At 39.2% G+C, this 24,973-nt stretch overlaps 1 protein-coding gene across 6 annotated transcripts in view; it reads left to right on the forward strand.

The window, feature by feature from the left end:
- LOC306886185 (estrogen-related receptor gamma) overlaps nt 1-24,973 on the forward strand; it is a gene marked incomplete at its 5' end in the record, with an annotated part of 84,122 nt that overhangs the window by 18,012 nt on the left and 41,137 nt on the right. For all 6 annotated transcript variants that reach the window (XM_079443109.1, XM_079443108.1, XM_079443106.1 and 3 more), the window contains 2 exons: nt 9,361-9,776; nt 12,984-13,100. In XM_079443109.1, coding sequence (XP_079299235.1) covers nt 9,361-9,776; nt 12,984-13,100 — 533 coding nt within the window. The remainder of the gene's footprint in view (nt 1-9,360; nt 9,777-12,983; nt 13,101-24,973) is intronic.

The raw sequence follows: 24,973 nt of genomic DNA on the forward strand, positions 1-24,973 counted from the left end.
GAGCGCACATCTTACGGCAATGGCCGGATATTCCTATGATACAGAAACATACACTGTTTACAGTTCAATCAATTAAGATTCACACAGATTTGTGGGAAAAGCATGTATTAATAGACTAGTGCAGGGGATCTTTGGGAACCAGGAGAACTTTGAACGCTTGTGGAAGACTGCTCGGATAAATAAATCCCTTTACTGAAATAGGCGAACACCCACCTTCAACACTTGCACACATGCACACACCTTCCTCTGATAAGTCTCATTTCAGAGCGGAGTGAGAGAGACAGAAGCCTGGTCCTGGGGTCAGGGGAAAAACCTCTCCATCTGCTGGTGAGCTGTTACCCAGATGCAAGCCATTTCCCAGATAAACAGAATCAACTGATTTAGCTCCTCAGCCTCTAGAGGCACTGTTTTATTTATATGATCAAATACTCAGAAAATGATTAATTTGTCAAGGGAGCGGCTTGTTACAGTAAATTTAGCGGGTTGTGTAATAAACTAGATTGCCTTAAACGCAGATGGGAAATGAAGGGCTTTTGGGTGCACGGTGCTGGGTGGAGATTGGATTGAATCGCAGGTTTATAACTGGGAGGATTATTAGACTGAGGTGTTTTATATCGTGTTAAAACTTAAAATCTTTCAGGAGTCTCAGGGCCAAATGTGATGTGCTGGGGCTACTTGTTGAAAATAGATGGATGTTGATTTTATTGAAATTATGTTTACAAATGGATAAAGGTCATATAAAATGGAATATATATATATATATATATATATATATATATATATATATATATATATGTATATATATATATATATATATATATATATATATATATATATATATATATATATATGTATATATATATATATATATATATATATATATATGTGTATATATATATATGTATATATATTTGTATCTTAAACATAATTTTTTTAAAAGTTCATTTTTTTTATATATTTTTTTATATTATTATCTTTGAATTTAATATGACGACAAAATATTCATATGAGTGTTATTTTAGTATCATTAAGATACTGTTATAGTTTTAATATTTGTTTTATTTTTTTTTTCAATTTAGTTGTAGTTAAAGTTTTAGTAATTTAGTTTTAGTTATTTTAGTACATAAGGTTAAATTAAAATGAGAAATGTTGCTTTGGCAACAAGCTAAATTAAAAAAGTTTATTTATTTTCATTTCAGTTAACATTTTAGTTTAACATTTTAGTTTATTTCAAGAAAATAATTTTTTATGGTTTTAATTTTTGTTTCAGATTTAGTTTTCGTTATTTATTATATTCCTAATTCATATTCCTGATGATACATTACATTATTTATGATATTCTTGAATTAGATTTTTTGTTTTTAATTTTCATGTTAGCAGTAGGCCTATTTAATCTAAATATCACTACTCCTATTATATTTTAAATGTTTATTCATTCATATCTTTTAATGTATGTATTAATATATTACATATATTTTTATATGTATTATTTTGGGGATTATTATTTATATTATTACATTTTGTGAGTATGTGTGTGTTTATATATATATATATATATATATATATATATATATATATATATATATATATATATATATATATATATATATATATATATAGTGTGAATATATAGTAAATGCATATAGTAAAATAGTAAATATATATAGGAAATTAGGTAACATTTTAGAATAGGGAACACTTATTCGCTATTAACAACGACTTTTCCCTCAACAAATTCCTAATTTGCTGCTTATCAATAGTTAGTAAGGTAGTTGTTAAGTTTAGGTATTGGGTAGGATTAGGGATGTAGAATAAGGTCGTGTAGAATAAAGCATTAATATGTGCTTAATTACTACTAATAAATGGCTAATATTCTAGTAATATGCATTCTACTAAGCAACTAGTTAAGAGACCCTAAAATAAAGTGTTACTGTAAAGGATTGTCTCAGGCAACTATAATGAAAGAAGCAGCTTAGCTGTGGTAGTTCTGTCAGTGAAGGTAGAATGATGTTACCGTCTTTGCCATCAAGGCATCAAAGATGCTGAAAAATGATTCGACTATTTGTGCCTCTTCTTTCATCCTAATGAAAGTGTGCCTGCAGACATTGGACGGTGTTTCGTTCGGGGTTGGGGATGGGCTCCGTGCAGAGAGAGAGAGAGAGAGAGAGAGAGTGGCAGAACGGGTATTGCAGAGGTAAACCCGATTATGGGCGGAATGTGAATTAGATTTTGTAACAGATGGTGGTGTTGAAAATTTAAGATGCTTTGCGGCAGGGGAAGGCGACAGCAGCTCGGCGCGTCTCCATGCAAGCAGGGGTGATAGACAGCTATAACTCAGGACAATCCTGCCTTGACAGCCAATTTCAAGAATCTGATCTGGTTAAAGACATGGCTTTCACCGGTTCACTCACCAAAAAACAACCACCATTTCTCTCTCTCCCTCCCTCCCTCTTTTTCCCGCTCTCAGCACCAATTTTACACGCTTGTCATATTTCCTGGAATAAAATCCTCTTTAACCATCTGTTTAATAGAATGTGTTTTTAATCTCCATTTTTTAACTCTTGTTAACACTGCAGCTCATCCTCACTTATCTGCTTTCATGTCCACACTCACACACACACACACACACACACACACACACACACACACACAAATACACTTATATATATATATATATATATATATATATATATATATATATATATATCTAAAATATACATGTATATATGTATATTTATATGCATATAAGTGTATTTGTGTGTGTGTGTGTGCGTGAGTGTGTTTATGTGTGTTGTTTGTGCTGCTGAGAGGGACATCTTACCTGATAAAGCAGAACACTTATCTGCCCGCACAGGAAAATGACCTAAATCATCAAGATTTTCATCTACGAGTTTGCCAGGGTCTGTCACACACACACACACACACGCACAAACATGACTCATATCGGGTTTGGACATCTTAACCCTGTACTGTTGTCAGTGAACAAGAGAGAACAGCATTTTTATATATATATATATATATATAATATATATATGGAAAAAAAACTAAATATTTATAAAGATTTTCATTTGTTGCCGAGACTTTCTTTTTTTCTAGGACGAAACGAAATCTAAATATACATTCTTATCTCTCTACATTTACAATATTTTATTAGGAACTTTGCTAAGGGCTACTGGTCGTCCTGTTGTATTTATTACACAGCAGAGCGTTAGCTCCTCATCTCCACTGGCCTGCCGCTGGCATTTTTACGGCAGCTCGCTCCATTGTACAAATGTGTTTTTGCCATTATCACATTGATTGCATGTAATCAGAGGTGTTATTTTGCAGGCGTCCATCGACAATGAAGTGAATTACTACTTTCCAACCCAGTAATGTTATAACAATTGATCTGCCCATACAGCCGGAAAAGGCAACCTGTTTCGCATGTCTGTATTTCTCATGCGGGAACGAGTGTAATCAGTATCCCGTCAGTACAAAGGCAGTTCAGTTCCTATATAATAAGGTTTAATTGAATATCTTACAGCTTTCTCTAGGGCAAATGCACCTTTAACTCGCTCTAAGAGTGAAACAAATGTTTAGGAATGCATTTTAAAATATTTTGTAAAAGTAGTTATTTAAAAGAATGGAATACTTTGGGGTACGAAAAAAACTGAAATTTTAATTTTTTATTTATTTCTAATTATTATTTTCAGTATATATAATCAGCATGAAAAGTTGAATTGAAATATTTTGAATACATTTCAGAATTTTTTTATTTGGTATATCACACTTTTACGTTTTTACTTTATTATAGAATATATCTTTTTCATTTTGTCTTAACTTTTTTCTTTATACAAAATCCTAAAACATCTAGGTTTAAATAAAAAAAAAAAAAAGAAATAATAAAGATTTACAAATGTAGTCCCAGACGTTTTTGACCCCACTGTATAAGATAATACAAAGTTGTTGTTTTTTCTAAAACATTTTTCCCACACATCCTGTGCTATATGCATCTAAACAGTCAACAACAGTTTTGTTTAAGCATTTAGCAGACTGTGCTGCCTCCAGCTATCCGTGATCACACAGACTTACTGCTTCCGGCAAAGAGAGAGAGAGAGAGAGAAACTCTCAGTGGCTGCACCTTAATGCAATGATTATATGTTTGCCTCTATAGTTGTCAGAGCACTGGATCAAACAGCCTAATGACACCTTGTCATTGCCAAGTGGCTGTGTTTTCCAAAGTTGTTTTCCTGCTGATTTGTGACACCTTGCCTGAGAACATAAAATAAGAGAGAGTCGACAGCTATAGGAAAACAAAAAGAAAACAATAATCTCTTTGGTCGCAGATCCACTCTGAATTTTAACTTTCAATAAATAGACGGCTTAAATATTTGAAGTCCGGATAAGATCAGGAATACACTTCTGTTCTTTGTACAGTGACTGCACATCTGAGATGTTTTTGTGTTGCTCTCTCGGAAATGACTGGATGTGACTTTTCTTTCAAGTTTTTCTCATTGCTGAAACGGTATGATTACTGGTCATGATTAGAGAAAGTTATGTCATTGTAATGACGATAGAAAGTTGTTCAGGGCTGAACAACTTTTCTGCTGGCCTGGTTTGGCCAGTTGTTTAAAATGTATTCAATTTTTTTGTACCAATATATATGGTTACACTTTATTTCGATAGACCACTTTAGACATGCTACTAACTATTAGTAACTTTTTAACTACATGTCAACTACATGTCAACTAATTCTCATTAAATTGCCACTACATGTCTACTAACTCTCAGATTAGACTGTTAGGGTAGGTTTAGGGTTAGTAGAATAAGTTGACGTATACTTGCAAAGATTCTGATAGTTAGTATATTGTATGTTGTGGACCTATAAAAATAAAGTGTTAGGAGATAATAAACAGACAGACTACTAATACTCTAATGACTGCTAGTTGACATGTAGTTGCAAAGTTACTTACTGTTAGTAGAATGTCTAAATTGGACTATCAAAATAAAGTGTTACCATATTAAATCTTCCACGTCAGAAACATTTATCCAAAGCGACTTACAAATGAGGACAATGGAAGTAATCAAAATCGACAAAAGAGCAAAGATATGCAAGTGCTATAACAAGTCTCAGTTAGCTTAACGCATTACATGCAGCAAGGTTTTTTTAAAATTATATAATAAATAAAAAGAAAACAGAATAGTAAAAGAATAGAGCAAGCTAATGTTAGAGGCCTTTTTTATATATAGATAGTAGTTATAATGCAACTGCATAAGAGCTAAACATTTCTGAAAAATTATGGAATATTTTTCTTAATGATTTCAACCCAATTTTACTGATGCCAAGACTGTCTATAAATCATTCTAGCCATTTTTAACAACCTCATTTGCATTAGCCTGCTTATGTAAATCAGCAGAATTCACAGCAACACAATTCAGTTAAAAAAGGAAAAGACAAATGTTTGTTTGTTTGTTTAAAAGATCCCTATAAGTTTTTAACTAGAACCTTATCATAGTGACAGCGTTTGGTATAATTCATGAGAAATTTGCAAACTCAGCCACTATTTATAATGTTGAATCACAATAATGTCCCTAACAATAAAGAACAACCGATTATGTCTTGTGCTTTTTTCATCTTGTCTTACGACTGACTATCGTCTGCCTTTTTTCTACCCTTCCACTTGACGATTATTATTTCCATTCATAAGCTTGAACTAAATTCCACTGCTTTTCAGCATAAGAACTCCTTTTGTTAATGGCACACTGTGGGATTGGAGCTTGGCGCCAGGCAGTGGTGAAAACAGATAAAATCATTACCTCTCAAATAGTCTCTTCTCTGTCAGAAAGGGCTTTCTTTTCTTCTAAAATATAGGCTTTACAATTCCATTTCTCTTAGAGCTAATGTGAATTTTACTGCCTCTAATTTTGGATTCAAGTGCGGCCTAGAATAAAAATCCCCCATCTGACAATTGAATTTATAGAGTTGTGAATATTGCAGGTTTGGATTAATAGAGTCATAGAATTTCAAAGAGCAGGAGAAAGAGAGCAAGAGAAAGAGAACGCTAATAACTTTCAGTCAAAGTTATAGAGCAGGGTGTCTCCTGTTGAGAGCCTTAAGAGAGGCGCTGTAAAGCACAAGGGGCTCTTACAATGCTGGCCCTTTCCTCTTTTGTTAGCCGCCGTTTTGACTTCACACTCTCTGTGTCACTCAGGACAGGAGGCGGGTTTCTCAGCCACCCCACAAAAACCAGTTTGTCTCTGTTACCCAAAATAGAATAAGAGAATATGTTGCGAGTGTAAACAGTCTGTGGTGCTTGTGTTTTCACTGATTTTAACCGGCTTTACACTGTGTATAAATACACAACACGCATCCTTGACATTACTGGAATGTTCTAGAATACCTTTGTGGCCCTCCGCACACCCCAGGACACCTGTCTGCGAGTATGAGTGTGTGCGTGTGTGTCAGTGGTGCATCAGTAGAAGTGTAATAGGAGCTTTTTCATAATCGATTGCCTCTCACTCTCACTGCAATGCAAGGTAACAGGTGCCCTGACTCAGCACATTTTGAGCTTTTACACCAGAATGCATTAATAACTATAAGTTCACCTATCCTTAAGGTTCCTATTTTATTTTATGTTGTTTTTCATTGAGGTACCCCAGACTCTGATGCAATACATGACACAGTTAATAATTTTAGTTCTATAAAACATGTTGTTGTTGTTATTATTATTATTATTATTATTAATGTTATTTTACTCTTTTAATTATCCAGTAATTAAATTTATTTAAAGTTGGTTCATATTACTAAAAAATTAACTGGGCCAGTTCTCATTTGTTCCTGGCCTGCCAATATTTTCACAGGTCTCACTGCAATATGTATAGATAGATAGATAGATAGATAGATAGATAGATAGATAGATAGATAGATAGATAGATAGTTTTTAGTATTTTTATTTGATTTGTTTTTATATACTTCATTATTAATCATTCTTGCAACATCCTCATGTGTGTTAGCCAGCTAGAACTTCACCATGCTTAAAAATAGGTTCATAGAATTGAAATGTTTTCTCATGTTACATTTCTAGAATCCAAAAATTATTATTTTTTAATATGTTGTTGATCTGTTTCTGTAAAATTCCTTTGAATATTAAGGTGGTCTAGTTTCTTTAAAGCTCTCCCTCATTCACTCTCACACTCTCTCTTGCTTTATGGGCCTCAGAAGAAGTCATCTTTTACAAGCTGACCGGATTTTAGAGCCCTCATTTAGAAGCAGACTTCCTTAATTAAAAAGACCTTTGTGTGGTTTTCTTTCTGTCTCTATTACGACTTTGTTCCTCCACCATCATCTCGCTTTTTACACACCTTGCCGCCAATGCAGTTAAGGGAAAATAGAGAGCGCGTTTGAGCGTGACCTCACACTCAGTCTATTTGAAATCACAACCCCCAAAACCTTTGAGGATTTTAGAGAAACAAACAGTCCCTGAACGATCACATTTTGCTAAATGTAGATACTGAAGTGCAGCTAATTGTCGTGGTTTGGTGAAGTGCCGCTCTCCACCCCCACTACGCCCTGCAGGACCCAGCTCAGGGTCTTCTGGATTGTTGACAGGGGAAACGGTTAATCCACTCTTGCAGGCCTTGAAGACAGAGCAGAGATATCTATTAATTACAGCGCTCATTAATAGGCCTCTCTCCCAGGGCTGTGTGGGTGGAGGGGTGGTTCAACTAAATGGGTTGGCGGTATCGAGCGATGTGGGCTGGGTGGGTGGGGTGGTCGGCCTGCTCTTTTGTTTGGCTTTGAAGAGTCTCTGCTTTTGACTATGTGGGTGTCTGTTTGTGTTACTGGATTGATACTGGATGTTTGTGTCTGTCTAGCTGATTTTTTGTTTTCTGTCCGTCGATGCGTGTGAGCATGCGTGTGTGTGCGATGGTGACTGGCCACGGGCGAGGATGATGGAACTGCTTTGCGCCTCCGCACTGATTAGAGTCATGTAGAACAAGTTGATATTGACTGGAAAGTGAGTGATGGCGCTGAGCTCTCCGTACTGTCCCTCTCTCTTCTGCCCTGCAGATGCTCATCTGTCATGGTGCATTTGATCACTGGATCCTACCTCTTGATCCACAATCATAAGAAAAGGCCTTTAGCACTTTTTGGTGGAGATAGACAATTTTGGTCCTGGAGAAATGGCAGGATTTGATTCATGCTTTGTAACTCAACAGTAAATAACTTCAGATAATTATTTGCTCTGTCAAAGGGGCAGTCGTGGCCTAATGGGTAGAGAGTTGGATTTGTAACCTGAAGGTCGTGGGTTCGAGTCTCAGGTCCGGCAGGGATTGTATGTGGGGGAGTGAATAACCAACACTCCTCTCCACCCTCAATACCATGACTGAGGTGAGACCCTTGCGCAAGGCACCGAACCCCCAACTGCTCCCCGGGCGCCGCAGCATTGGCTGCCCACTGCTCCGGGTGTATGTTCACTACTGTGTGTACACTTGGATGGGTTAAATGCAGAGCACAAATTCCGAGTATGGGTCACCATACTTGGCCACACACCACTTTCCTTTCCCCCAAATGAATCTGAATGGTCCGAGTTCAAATTTATATTGAAGAAAAATAATAAATATGTATATATCTTTTGCATATACGTATATTTATGAAATGCAAAAAATATTTGTGCTAATATGCAAAAGATAATTATATACATTATAATCAGTTAGAACCTGACTCCACTAAAATTCGTTAAGTTTGCAAAATGCATAAAAACGCATGCATATAAATATGCATGTATAATGATAACTGTCAGGAATTATTTATATATTTAAAACTATTAGGACATGTCTGAGTTGGTTCTGGCACATTTCTTTAGAACTCAATTGGCTGCACGCTATGCTAGAGTAGCGGTGTTAGCTCTCCTCTTTACAGCCTTGTAGATATACAACCACTCAGACACTTTAGTGAGACCCAAGGGACCGTGGCACACTGGCTCTCATATGCCTCTCCTCTTATGTTTCCTCTCAGAAAAGTCATTAACATGCTAAAAAACTAGAATTCTGAATTCACAATCAGGCTTTTTTTAGCTGCTGAATCCTCTGTTCTCTCAGGCTAAGGCGCAGGTGGACCCATGTGCAAAATGGAGAGTTACTGGGGGGGGCTGGGTTGTATGTTTCTATTTCTTTTGTTTTTCTTAATGGCTTGGTGTTGGTGACATTTTTAGTCGCTCCTGCTGAAAAGACCATTTTATACTAGCCTGAATTTACCAGAATAGGAGCACCTAAGGGATCATATAAGTTCTCAGGCAGTCATTTTCTTGGTTTCCACACTACTGTCGGTCATGTTAACTAACACTTCAGTGTTTGTCTCGTTATGTTTTGTCCATGTAGGCTGCTCTGCAGAATGTCCAGCAAGGACCGCCACATTGAGTCGAGTTGCCCCTCCTACATAAAGACGGAACCTTCCAGCCCTGCCTCACTGACGGACAGCGTAAATCACCACAGCCCCGGCGGCTCCTCAGACGCCAGCGGTAGCTACAGCTCCACCATGAACGGCCATCAGAACGGTCTGGACTCTCCCACTCTTTACGGCCCAACCGGGGCTCTGGGTCCCAGCGGAGCCGGAGCCAAGCGTTACGAGGACTGCTCCAGCACCATCACGGAGGACTCGCAGATTAAATGCGAGTACATGCTGAATTCCATGCCCAAGCGCCTGTGTCTGGTGTGCGGGGACATCGCCTCTGGCTACCATTACGGTGTCGCCTCCTGTGAGGCCTGCAAGGCCTTTTTCAAGAGGACCATTCAAGGTTGGCTTTTACCCTCCCTCAGCTAGAACTTCAGCTAGGTTCAGGTGGCAGGGCAAGGGGTCAGAGAGTGCAATACCTAGAATCAGCACAAAGCAATTCCATACATCCAACATCCGCTGGCTTTACTGCACCTAAGCAGCTTTCCGTTTAGTAGACGTGTAAAGCCAGAGGGTGGTAATGCTCTCGCTTATTATGGTATTTGCTGCAAAGAAATAAACATTTCCCGTCTTATTCCTTCAGATTAACAAGCTTGATCAGTTATATCAAATAAGAGCTTAGTGGTAATTGAATGTACTGGAAAGTTACCCATCTGCTAGTTTTTTTAGTAGTGGCAGTGAGAGCTCTGAGAAACAAAGTAGGTGCTGAATAAATGGGTCAAATATTATGCTCGGCCTGAACACATTCCAGAAGATGGGAATTTGACATATCGGTATGTTTCATCCCATTAGCCAATAAAACTCTTGGTGATTTCCAAAAACATCCCATCCAGCTGGACATTTATTGACTTCCAGACTGGCTGGTTTTTGAGGGAAGGAGCAGGGTTGGGGACTTAAGGGATGCAGAGGCATCAGGACTTCAGTTCGGCTGGGGGCATTGGGACAGGCAGCGGCACGCGCGCCATGACCACTCAAATCACTAGCAGCTGGCATTCCGGTGGCACTCCTCCAATGCCACCTGACAACCTGCATCTATCACCTCCCAATTGAGCCACTCATAGCCAGGCGGTGGCAAAATACGGGAGGGGAACACCAAGAATGCAACCTCAGGAAGCCCAGAACAATCCAAAATCCATTCCCTACTTCACAGCCGTAGCATAAGGTCAGCCCAAGGTCACGTTGTAGCCATGTTCTGGTAATGAGCTCCATTGGTATTTGACTGTGACTGATGAATGATGGAAGTGTAGCGTTTAGTATGAAGTCAGGCAGTGGAAGGAAGCGCTAGGCACATTTTATATCTTGTTTGAAACCTCTCGGCAGCCGCTTGAGTGATAGACAATGGACATTGCACTAATCGACTGCCACCTAACTCAAATCACATCACTCTATCCTGTCAGCGAACACACATACACATACAGCCTCATTTCCACTGTGTTGATAACCTGGACACAGCGCTCAAGCCATTGGCATTCAACTACTGGTAGGAAAGCACCTATATTAGATTGGCAAGGACTTTCCCCCCCTCTAAACATTCCCAGCTGGTTAAGACCACTCAACTGGCCTCAGCCCTCATGAGAATCACCTCGCATCTTCATACACATCCCCATTCCACATGCATTCTTCCCAATCCGAAAACCCTAATGCATTCTGGAGATTTCCTGACTAATGAATATTGGAGCTCAGTTTAATGGACATGCATACTTTAAATACTGTTTCCTGTTGAATTAGCAGTCTTGAGCATTTAGCCCCCCTGCTCGCGCTGCTAATCTGCTTTTTAATGAGGAAACATCAGTTCACAGAACAGAAGTCAATACAAATCAGTGTTTACAAAGTCTGATTAACTCTGAAATATTTCATCAGTGTGGAGGTCCCAGACGGGCCCTATGTTAATTGCATGAGTGCGTTTGTGAGAGAGTCTGTTTCAGCCCAAGAAGTGTGAGTGCACGTATTTGTGTTCTAATGGTTATTCTATAGCACTAATTCTCTCCATACACTGATAGTTACAACACTGCCATAAGCCGTTCCAAACCCTAAATTTGTCAAATTAAATTACTATATCTGGCAAGTAATTCTTATAATACAGCCAAAAAACTATTTAAATGCTTTTGTTGTGTGCCAGATTACTCATCAGGCTTCTATTTGCGTGCTGTTGCAATAACTAGCATATATCATTGTTTTTTCCCCTCTCATAGCAATAATAATAATAATAATAATAATGCTCAAAGAACACACTGTAATAGTCTCCTCTATGCCAGGAATTGTAGTAGTAAACTTGTGGCTCTCTGTGTGTGTTGATGTGGGGGATTGGTAGGCTGAGGATCCATGCTCACCAGGCGATTGGAAGTTCACACAGAGGTGAATTGTGACCTGCAGGTCTTTGTTTAGGTTTAGTAAAGTCTGACCTGCCTGTCTGCCTGCCTATGCAGCTTCACACAGCTCTGTGACACATGACCTCTGAGGAGAGCCAGTGGCGCTTTCCTGCATGACCTTTTGCACTCTCAGTCCCACACACATATTTAGACTTGATGGGAAGTGATTACTGTATTTCAGTCTCTTCTTTTGAACTGACAAATTGAGGTTGGGCTTGCACTTACAGTATTGTATTTGTTGAGAGTACATCAATACATTTCTAAAGTTTGAGGTCAGTAAGATTTTTTGGTCCCACTTTATATTAGGTGGCCTTCACTACTATGTACTTACATTGAAATTAATAATTTGATACAATGCACTTATTGTGTACATACATGTTTTTAAATTGTACTTATATATTTAAAAATACCTATATGTAATTACATCTGTAATTAATTTCTGTAATTACATTTATAATTACACTGTTGACCCATCCCTTACACCTTAACCCACCCTTAAACCTTCCCACACCACCAAACCTGTCACTAACCTTAACCATATCCCACCTCAACAGCAGCAAACGTGTTTTGAAATAAAATATGACCACAAGAAGTACATTGTACTTATTTTTTCATGTAAGTACATAGTAGTTAAGGCCACCTAATATAAAGTGTGACTGATTTTTTTTTTTATCCAGTGCATTAAATTGATCAACAGTGACAGTAAAGCCATTTATAATGGTACAAAAGATTTAAATTTAAAATGAATGTTGTTGTTTTGAACTTTCTATTTAAGAATTAAATCATGAAAAAATATATCACAGTTCCCACAAACATTTTTTGTGATTAATGATAATATTTAATAATAATAAGAGAAACAATAAACATTTATTGAGCACCAAATCATCATATTAAGAGTGATTTCTGAAGGATTGTGTGACACTGAAAATTCAGCTTTGCCATCACAGGAATAAGTTACATTTTACATACAAACATATTAAAATAGAATCTTTTAAATTGTGAGAATATTTAACAATATACTGTATACTGTACAGTATATAACTTGTTTGTTTGTTACCAACCTCAAACTTTTATAAGTGTGTATATATAAAATATTATATTATGAGATTGCTATAGGAATAAGGTTTTGTTGGCAGTCATTAAACACTCTCTGTTCCTTCTCTCTACATGCCTCGCCACAGGAAACATTGAGTACAGCTGCCCCGCCACCAATGAATGTGAGATTACCAAACGTAGAAGGAAGTCCTGCCAAGCCTGCCGTTTCATGAAGTGTCTGACCGTCGGCATGATGCGAGAAGGTGAGAGTAATTAAAAAAATGCTTGGGGAGGGGAGGAAATTAACATTTTATCCATTGTCCAACTGTATTTCTCACTCTATCTACCATTCTGAGGAAATGCACAGGCTTCCATAAGGGGGAAAATAAAGTAGAACAGGTCTAGAATGAAGTCAAGGTTGAAACTGAAGGGACGGTTGGCCTCGTGCCCCGAGGGCCACTCACGGTCAGCCAAACACCATCTTTTGTCTTGGCCTCCAGGCCGAGTTCTAACTAACAAGACTGGTTATTATTTAGAGAGCCGGCCTGTGAGGCATTTTCTCAGAGGTCTGCCAAACGGACAAGCAGTTGTTTTCAAACCGCCACTCTCCTGTGGAAACACAGACTCTGGATCTCCAGGCTTTCCCGCCTTTGATGTTAAAAGTTTACAGAGGAGCTTCCTGAACTAGCCTTTAACCTTCGCACAGGAAAAAAGTCCTTTCTGATATCTTCAGCGGCAGAAATGCAACACGGCAGCTCGTTTCTTCGCTTCTCATTCAGGTGGACAGGAAGTGTTTTGTCTGCCTCTGAAAGAATCGCCGTCATAGGCGGGAGAGGGAAGACTTGAGAGGGAATGAGAGGTTGGCTATGCTTCTGTCACTCACAGAACAGGACCAGAGACGCAGGTAACGGCACTTATAGGCTCACAGTTGTGTGTGGACAGAAACACTATGCCCCTTTAAGTCACGATCAGGTAGACTGCACCTTATTCACCTAGACACGAGACCAGACACACACACACACAAACCCCTGTGGCCTTCCTTCTGCGGACCTGAGTGGTCAGCTCACATTATACCAAAACAACGCGGCTGGAGAGCAACAGCAGGCGCAAATGCCCCACAGGTCCACATTTGTTTGCTTAGAGTGTAAGAGCGTGCGCATGCGTGTTTTTGCCTGTGTGAAATGTTTCTTTTTCATATTATCCGTCTTTTTCTTGCACACACACACACATAAATGGCAATCTCATTCAACGCTATTGTTGCCCTGTGCAGGGACATTTGCCTACACGGCCAGTGTCGCTGACAGGTAGGTAATTGATAAGTAGAGGCCTGTTTTCAGAAAGGTCTGAGGGATGTAGTTGCATGTTTGATATGGCATCTTCTCCCATGAGCACCCAGACAAATAGCAGCCTTTTGTTCTTGCTGCTAGCCACCCATACACACATATATCAAAATGGCACCCAATGGCACAACCATTTGTTGTAAAGTGCTTGAATTTAATACAGAGGTCTCCCTCTACATATGAATAAGGGTCATTTGAAAAATTGATGCATCAATTTTCTTATTTTTCCAAAACATGTTCACTTTGCACACAAAGAATGAAAAAAAAAACATACATACAAGCAAATCAGTTCAGCAATATATATTTATTGTTCTTTACTTTTTACTTTCTTTTTTTTTTAATGTAGCATTGTTTTTGTTAGTCGGTTTTATGACAGCCCCTACTTTTGAATTTCCAGTTTGTCATTTTCACAGCTTTTTTTAGACGTGCTGTACAATGACACTTCAACCTTAAGACCATTCATATATAATCTGTGTAAAAAATATTATGCTAACATTATTTTTGTTTCAGGTTTACAAGACTACTTCTGACCGTTGTACTAGCTTGTTTTTTAAGGTTGTGTTGTTTTTTTAGACACAACAAACACATGCAAACATAGTTTAACCTCATTCAATACTCATTTTTAAAAATGTTTTGAATCTTTTTTTATATATATAATTTTCAATTGACTTTGTTATAGCACTTTATTATCTACTTTTAAGCATTGCACTAGCTTTTTTTTAAGGATTGTTGTTTTTACGCCATTTTAGAAACAATCAATACAAATACAAAAGCACAAAACATTTACCCCCTTGGTATTCTTATGAAATATTTGCTATTGGTGTTGTTGAATGCTTAAGGTCCCTCACAGTTCTATGTGTGTAAAATGCTCCACTAGCTTTATTTAGTTTGTTGATTTTTCTAGCTTTACTAGCATTTGAATATTACTTTAGCATTTTTGAGGTTTATTTTAGACATGCTTGCAAACACAATTTATGGCTATCCATATTAAATATTTAAATTGCTTTTTTGTATGACTGCTGACCCTCATGGCTTTCTGTAAATCAAAAGTTGTGCTAACATTTTGTTTTGTAGTTTTACAGAACTTAATTTTTTTAAACATTTTGATAGCTCTTTTCAGGTTTTGTTGTTTTCAGTGATTTAGCGCAGAACTCACTGGCCTAGGATCAGATGAAATCCAGATCAGTCTTCTATGTGTGTGTGTTAGTTGTCAGCCGGCATTAACCGTGGCTGGCTAGCTTTGGTGAGGTATGGGCTAAGCCGACGTGTCAGCGTCCGTGCAGAGGTGTTGGAGGGTTTTGGGGGAGGGGGTATGGAATTTTACCCATAGCCAACAGCGTGCTTAAGGGGAAGATCTGTCTGAAATTAGCCCTGTCACCCCTGGGAGACATGGAGGTGGGGATGGGATAAGTAATCCTGATAAAGAAAGGATCCTTCACACACACACACACACACACACACACATCCACAACATACACTTGGAGTTCTGTACACCAGGCAGCCAAAGTGATGAAATCCTTCACCACACACAGCCAAACCCCCGCAGGGCTAGTCGAACCGCCCAACATGATATCTGTCCAACTATCACACTGCAACTCTCACCTGCAGCTTAACACCCCCACATTGTACACACACACACCACTCATACATATGCACAAGCAAAGCCTCTCAATAACAGCACACACTCACTGTCGTACCGAAAGCTTGTGCAGGTGCTCACCTTGCAGGCACATGCGCGTTCTAGCTGCAAGGAAATTGCTGCCTCCAGCTACGTCTCTGTTTGACCCTGGGGACCAACCGCCTGCCGCGTCGCTACCTCCAGCCACCCAACTGTAAAATTATATCCACAGACAGTCAGAGAGACAGCGACGGGGCCTGACGGAGCACTGGCCTGAGACTGCAGCCGGGAATCAGCCCTAACATGCTCGAGCTAAAGCACCCGGCGGTACACAGCGTGAGGCGAACGAGAGCCGTACATCAGGACTGGAGAGTGCTTATTACACAACACTTAGAGAGATGCAGTTCACACACTCACAGATACACTCACTGATGCATGCAGCGCTGATCACACACACTTATACAAGAACATATACACTAGGACGCTAATGCATATACACGCACCCATAAATACCCACATGCTCTTCACTCTGCTAAACCTTGCGTACTCAAGCTAAGGGAAAATGTGCATGTGTGTGATGATGATGAGGCTAGATTCTCAGCCACTCGTTCCGCATGTCTGAACATGACCTTCTCCATAGAGAGAGCTCTTTCTCCTACTTTTTTGAAGTGATTCTTCTGTCATAGAATCTATTTCAAACATGGTATATTTTATTTGCTTTCATCTAAACTCAGAAAGCGAATAAGAGAGAGAGAAAATAAGAAACCTGCAGATGTAGGTTGGCAGTGATGGGAAGCACCTTCCGAATATGTAACATCTAATTCCTGCAGAAGGCAATTAGAGTTCGCCCAATTATTGTGCTGTGTTATAGATAGCGGCTGTCCTAACGAAGGCTGGAGTTTGGATTCTGACAGCAGTGGCTCTCCCTACCGCATCTCCCTGGGGACACAAGCAGCCATGGAAGCAAAATAGCTAGACCTGCCTGTAGATATGAGTAGGCTAAACGTCTCTCTCTCTCTCTCTCTTTCTGTCTCACACACATACACACTGACATACATACTCATACATATAGAGTGCGGGCTGCTTTTAGTCAGAGCAAGCGAGCAATTTAAAACTCAAAAGCCTGCCTCATCGCATCAAATCCCGCTTAAAATTCCTCTGCTTCTGTGCTGCAAACCCTTCAGTGAAATATATAGCTTGCTGGCCACTGTCACCATTATCATGACTGACACAGAATATGCCAGAGCCAATGATCACAGTGGTCAGATGCAGCACTGCAATAAAGTTCTTATTTTCGCACAATATTTAGTCTATAAGTTCTTAACTGGTAGATTGTGACCCAAATATTGGTTCTTCTTTTTTGTTGATGTCAAAGATTATCAAACTCTAGAATATTTTTATGCAGATTCGTATGCCAAATCAGATAGTTTGCATGTCATTCACTCATTCTGTGTTGAGTGGCCAGTTATGGTGCCCCCCCCCAGGTTAAATGGAAAACTATAACTAAATAATAAAATCTTCAACCATGCGTTTTGTGCTAAAAATGATAACTTGAAGCTGTCTGACTTAAGTCGTCCCAAGTGTCTCTGGAAAAAATGGAGAGAGTGAATGAGACCGAGAAAGGACTATTGGCTTGACAGGAGTCTTGTCGAGTACATCTGCCTCACCTCCTTCTTCCTCATTTTTTTTTCCTACCTTCCACCCCATTTCTGTTTTATCCATTCTTTTCTGTTTTGTCTCTTTTTTTTGCTTTCCTTGCCTTCCTTCTTTCTTTCTTTCTTTCTTTCTTTCTTTCTCTCATTCATTCTCTCACACTCCCAACCCTTCCTCGGCTTCCTTTCGCTCTCTCGCCCCTCTCTTCCTCTGACAGGGGGCATAAATCATTGTGCTGTCAGCGTACGTGGCTCGTTGGATTATGCAACCCCGCCATTCATTTAGAGCCTGAGGAGAGGACCCGTCTGAGACCACCCTTCGCCCACCATGTTCCCCCACTCTTCCCCAAAATAGAGAGCCAGCATCTTAAAGAGAGCTCTCAGGGGTGTGATATCATTATGCAGTCTCTCCCTCTCTGTAGTTTGCCCTACTTTATTCCTAGATAGCGCCTCTGTGTGTGCTTTTAAATGTCAGCATGGTAACTCTTTCTCACAGCTGGTTTGTTTTTCTTCCAGTGTATCGCACACCTGTGTGCTACACCTTCAGTTCAAGGTCCAACCCATCTCCTCATTAAAGAACAAACTGTTGTCCATCTTATCGCAAGCCACCAAGACTAATATACTGCTAGATATGTGACAAACCAACCAGACAGAAAAATCATTGTGAAAAGCACTGATGATATACCAGTACACTCTTAGAAGTTTTCACAGTAATGCCATTTTGGGTTTCCCAAATGTCTACGTAATTTAATTATATAAAATATTTATAGAACTTACACTGTGACATCCGGTTTTGGTCTAGCTTCTAAGCATCAAATGCCACTCAAAAGAAGACTTTTGCCTCTTCATCGTGAAGGAGAAAGTGTGCACTGTTGACAGTCACGCTCTTCAGAATGGAGCCATTTGAATATCATGACAGCCTCATTATAGTGTCATAACTGACTGGCAGGTCTTGCTTGATAGCGCTAGTGATGTGTATCACAGCACACACCTTCCTTCAAGGCTTGAAAGTATGTTGCTTCACCTGAAATAACCCTTCGTGGGTCATCCGGGAGTCGTCCGACTGTCTTATCTACCGCACCTGCTTAAAAACCCAAACTACTGGCCATAGCACACCCCTCCAGGTTTGGTCTGGGAATGAAACAGCTCGGTTAGTTACCCTCCATCCCCCTCATCTCGCCCCCCTCTCCCTCCCCCGACCCTCTCTTACTATTTAGGAGATCCCCTCTGGCGCTGCCTAAAACGACACATAATTAGGGCATTAACTCCTCTTAATTGCTGAGAGGTTTCTCTTTTTTCCGTGCAGAGACAGAAAGGTCATCGTTGAGCCTTTTCCACCTCATCTGCAGCAGGAACAGAAGGCACAGTAGCGCAAATCCCTCCTCGGCTCCTTCCTCGGTTCTCCCCTGGCACCGCTCTTCCCTCCCCTCCAATCCCTCTGTTCTTGCGCTCCCTGGTTGCTCGCCATCCTCAACTAAATGACATCTTTAGGCATTCGAGTAACCCACAGAGGATTGGTGGAAGTCCCTGCGCTGAATCGGAGGCAGAATGAGCATTGTGTGTTTGGACCCCAGCCAGGCGGGGGAAGATTTTACATGCTGCTGACTTTGGAGGACTCTTTCCATCCTCCTCCTCCTCCACTCGTGCATTTCCCAGTCTGCCACAACCACTTGTGGGCAGAGGGACAGCTGGAGGTCTGTGCTCTTTCGTTTTCCATACAGAGCACCAGGGACACTTTGCTGACACTTTAATAAATGACGATTTTTCCCAGAAGGCAGCTGCTTGGCACGTACATGGCAGATATTCACATAATTAGGTGATGTATACATACAGTGGCCACAAAAAGGACTCGGACAATGTAGCCACACTTAAGGTGTGAATGCTTTAGCATTAGATGAAATATCAAACCAACACTGCAAAAAAAAAAATCTGTAAAATTTACAATAAAAAGCTGGCAGCTGTGTTAGCAAAATTTTAGGTTTTTCGCATTTAACTTAAATTTACATTTAAATACCGTAATTTCATTACCTGATATATTGTTAATATACCAACCTGTTGAAGTACTGAAATCTGTTTAGTACCTTTTGTAATACACTGATAACCACCAAAAGCAGGTGGTGACGACAGTCACTTGATGAACCAAAGCCCATCACAAGCAGCTTTTAAATATTAACATATATAGAAGGTGCACAGTGTCATTCACACAAACACTAAACACTATCATGCTAACACACATGAAACTGAAATAATGCAATAACAATAATTTAACAACATTAGATGTAACGTACAACCCTAATGTACACAACTGATAAGAAAAAAAACTAAAAAGAAACATGGTTATTTCAACAAAAAACATCAAATTTGAAATGTAACGCAGGGAATTCTGGGAATGTCAATTTACGGTTATTCACTGTAAATTATATGTTCTTTTTCCCACTTCCAAAAAAGTTATACTACCGTAAAATTACATGTAATATACAATACAGTTTTTCATCATATAGTAAGGGGAACTTACCGTTTACCATTTAACAGGTTTTTACTGTAGCAGTCTTTACCGTTAAATTCACGGTCATTTTTACAGTCAAGTGCCGTTTATTTGAAATGTATTATTATTTCAAATTAAGGCAATTTTTTAAATGTTTATGTTTTATTTCTATTTATTTTTTGTTTTAATATTCAAGGCCATTACCGCTCCCTTGCATATTGGCTTTCGATCACAAAACATGTCTTTAAAAATTTTAATTAATATATTGTTTTCTGTGAATGATTAAGCAGAATGATTTTCACATAATTGTGAAGTAAATATTCTAGCCTACAAGACTGATTACACAAAAGTCTTATTCAGGACTATTTAGTGTGGGTTTTATGGCCTTATTTCAGCTACATTTCTTTCCCCAAAACTTACTAACCACGCATAATGTTTTTTCTAAAAAATGCAAACATGTACATCCATCTTGGTCACATATTATTGTAGCACAGTTTGTGCTGAATACAAAAAAAAATACATGTTGGTCAATAGTATGTTATAAGTAGCTGAAATAAGCACAAATATCAGGGCATGTCAAAACATCTCAAGGGCCCCAAAATCACCTCAGACCCAGAGGGTTAATGTATTTAGATTTTTGATTTTTATTTATTTATTTAGAGAAAAACTGTATTGTCCATTTATCAGTTATGATCCATAATATTGCAATAATAATTAGTATCATTAGAATTACAATTTCAATGCATCTCTAGTATAAATAAATAAATACAGTTATTTCTACAAAAACTTCTGGTGTAATTTGCTTTCAGATGCCTTTTGATTTTTTATTTTGTTCCTAGTCCAATGAAGTTCATACATTTAAGTGTGACTTAAGTGTCCATGTACTTTTTGGGTCCACTGTACATTCAAATGCAAACAAATGCAAATTTTCTGTCTTCACTCTCAGCAACCTGAGATACTTGTGGCCAAATCACCTTAAATGCAAGCGCTGTAAATGTGTACTTCCACAGCCCTGGCAGACGCTGCTGAAGTGAGTGCCTTCGATTGAGCCTGTGACTGAGTGGCATGGCAATAGTCTGGACAGCTTCCAGAATTCAGCGTGTCCCTCATCACAAGCGCTTGCAGCCCACCGCCCGCAATCCCAGAGAACGCCTCTGTTGGGATGCTCGTGCAGCCGCCTTGTCCAGCACCTGCTGACCTTTTAATGGCTCTATATGGGCTCTTGCAACCACCCCAATCATGCAGCTGCCCGACTGCCATAATAATGCAACAGTAACATGTCGTTTTGAATGATGTGGCTCAATCAGCGCTCTGTACAGTGCAGTGGGCCATGGCCGCAGGCTGTGATTTGCCTGCGCTGGCTCTCTCCGACTGCTTTGTTTTGGTAATTTGTGACCAATTTCCTTACTGGGCTGCACTATTTGTGACTAATTTCTTTACTGGGCTTCACTTGTGCATGAAGGCACAAGTCGGACTGGGCTCTTGGCTTCTCCAGTTCTGCGCCGCTGCTTGCAGACGGCAGGTTTTTTTTTTTGCATAGACAGACCATGCTGAGCCCACAGACTGTGCTTTTCCAGCCGGCCAGGCTGATTTGGTTGCAGGGCAGGGTCTGGAATTTGGCAGGGGCCTGATGCCCGCACAGCTGGCGCGGCGAGAACGTCCTTATTTCTTTATGTCAGGAAGCAGGCCAGTAGAATCGCTACGGCCCAATCGCACCCATTTACCCTCGCAAGGTGGAGAGCATCATCTTCTCTGTCCTGATTATCTTCACTTATTGGGAATTGACACCTTACACACACATACTCGAGGCATGTGGTATCCATATCGCCATACTCTGTCAATCCTTGTAGTGGGGTTCAGCAGGAGAACGTAGATGTAGAAGGCAGGGAAGATGATTTGAGCGACAGACCGTTCTGGTATGAGCCCTGAGGGGAGCTGGTGAGGCTAAATTTGGTGCAATATGGAACTGCTGGCTTTGAGAGGCTTGATAATAGTAATCTATGAATGGCAGGAGTGCGAACACTAGTGAGAGGAAGTCTTGAATTCCTACTGTAGAGTCGGCAAGGTAAACATGTTTTACGCACTCAGGATCAAAAGCGCTTCACCACTCTGGATGCAATATTATTACTTCCAAGGGTAAACATACACTTTAGTAGTCTTTGGACTTTTTTCAGACTTCCACATGCAGCTGATGCATTCTGGGAACTCAAATCACACTTCAATTTCAAGCTCCAAGTCCACTGGTACAGATCTTCTTATGTGAATCCTCAACAATTTCATGATGACACTTTTGCCGCCACATCTGGTTATAAGCGCACGACAACACAACAGTGCAAGTCTAATTAGCATGAGTGTCAGCATGTACAAAAGCAATTGTGTAATTTGCTGTAAAATAGGTCACAGGCATTGAAACAAAGTATTATAAATGTATTTCTGTCCTGAGGTTTGTTACCACCAGGCACATCAGTACGCATCTGTTAATTTCTCATCCAAAAATAGTGTAGAAATGACCTGCTTAGTTTGATGCAGGGTGTTAATCTATCAGCGATATCCCCACAGATCTGCCCGTTGTTGTTGTTAGACATGTTTTTTTATGTTGCTTTTATTTTCTGTTGTCTGTGTGGTTGCCATTTAGCAGGTAGTTTTCTCCAAAGTGAAGAACTGAACCTGCAGATTATGTGATAGCAGACCTCATATTTAGCTATTATGCTACCAACACGCAAGAAAGATTGTGTTTTAAGCTCCTATTGGTAAAGGTGCACAACATAAATGTCTTGAATGAGGAAAAGCACTGGTCTCACAACTCTCTGCTGTGCACACACAAACACACTTACAAACAGAGTATTATCCTCTCCCGGTACCCCAGGCTGTCCGGCACAGAGCTGTTAAAGCACTGATATGACTGACAGATGAAGTTTCTTTAGAAGAGTGTATTTCAGTGGGTCATACCCCCATCACTCAGCCGTAAACCCACACCACACTTACAGTCCCTGTGTTTACCTCACTAAAAAGTGTCTCACACACACACACACACACAAATAGCACACAGACAGTCAACAAAGGATTTTTTTTTTTGTGTGTGTTTATTGTGAGTATGCATGTCTCCGTTTAAAAGACACTGTCGTGATCATGTGTGATGAGTCAATGCAGCCCTCACTATGTGCAATGGAAAATTAATGTGAGCTGATTGCAAAGCGTTTCATTTACTCATTGTCTTTAAATTGCTTTGGGCTAATTAGATGGCACAAGGCCTAATTGTACGGATTTTTTAATAAGTGCTGATGAGGTGAATTTGACGCATGTAGAACAATATCTTCAGATATTTTTAGATTGGTGTGGTGGAAGGAGAGAGATGACACACTATTTCTTTCTTTTTATTTTATCATGTTGTTCAAAACCTAAATATGTAATGCATATAGTGGGGATCAAATGTCTGAGACCATTGCATGCTTTTCTAATTTATCAGTATTATTATTATTATTATTATTATTATTATTTACATGATCAGAGTCACAAAAAAGTGACCCTTTTTATTAATTTGATTAATATTTTATTAATTATCTTAATTGCAATATCATTTTTATATTATTATAAAATAAATATGTATATTTTATAATGACATTAAGTATTTCTTTCTATATATATTATATATATATATATATATATATATATATATATATATATATATATATATATATATATATATATATATATATATATATATCTGTGTGTGTGTGTACAGTATATATATAAAATGTGTATATACTGTACATACAATACACACACACTAAATGTAAATATTACTAATAATTTGGTTTTGTTTGAAATAAAATCAGTATGATGTTTTTTTATTGTGTTTGTGTGTATGTGGTTATTTGTTCTATTTTATTTAATTTTTTATTTTTTGTCTGTTATTGTATTATGTCATATTTAGGTTTTGATAATATGAACACATATACTACGTTCACATTCTGAGTCCCAATTATGCACAGTGGTAAAAAGAAAGCGGAATAGGCTGAGATGCTTGTTCTGTCGTTTGAAGGGTTGAATGAACACACTGGGCATGGTGAAGTGGCAATTACCCACTCATCTCCCACCGACCGACCAGAAGCAACCTGCAGGCCTTCCTACAACACCATCAGTTTCCCCACTGCCCCATATTAACCAGTGTGGCTCAGCCCCCAGCACCATCCCGTGCTCTGCTCTAATGCAATCTCCCCCATCAGACGGCCACCATCACCCACTGCCTTACAGCACTCATGCCCTTCCATAGTGACACATACCGTATCAATCTCACAGCTCCTGATAGACGATGACCTGCCACGAAAATCTGTCTGTTCCGGTCATGTTGAAAGCTTATAAATGTTTACACATTTTTGAAGGAGACCGCCTCCTTTTTGGATGATTTATTGCGTATGTGTATAAGGAATGTGTTGAAAGTGTACCTGCATGGTCTGTGGTCCCAACGGTTAACTCATTTTCATATCTATTACTGTTCAACCCCTAAGGGTTAATTTTGTTACCCTCTTCCCCCATCGTATACCCCTGCTCAACATCCAAACCTCTACAAGTCCTCCACCCTCAGAAGACACCCACTGTCTGTTATGATGATGTATCAGAAGCCCTCCATGTGATCAGTGAGGCCGAGGGGAGCGCTAGCACAGCAGGGAACGCCGTTCCATGTGAAAGTGTCTGAATACAGCAGTGGAGGGCTCGGCCCGAGACACACGACTGATGAGACTTTAATTAGATCATTTAGAGGCGAGGAATTGTTCAGGCAGAGAGAGGCCTTGTTAATGCAGTCATACAGCTCACTAAGTAGTTTTTTCCTCAGCAATGATTTTCCTCAAATAATAGCCAAGCCTACCGCACACAAAAACAGACAATGGAGCTTTAGAATGGAGTCTATCTATCCATCTGTCAATCATCTATCCATCTATCTTTCCATTTGTGTATCAGTCTGTCATATTTGGCTGATTGAAATTTGTGTTGTTTTGTTTTTATTTACTTTTATTTTATTTATTTATGAAAAAGGTGTAGC

The sequence above is a fragment of the Barbus barbus genome (assembly GCF_936440315.1).
Source record: "Barbus barbus genome assembly, chromosome: 20".
Classification (NCBI taxonomy): Eukaryota; Metazoa; Chordata; class Actinopteri; order Cypriniformes; family Cyprinidae; genus Barbus; species Barbus barbus.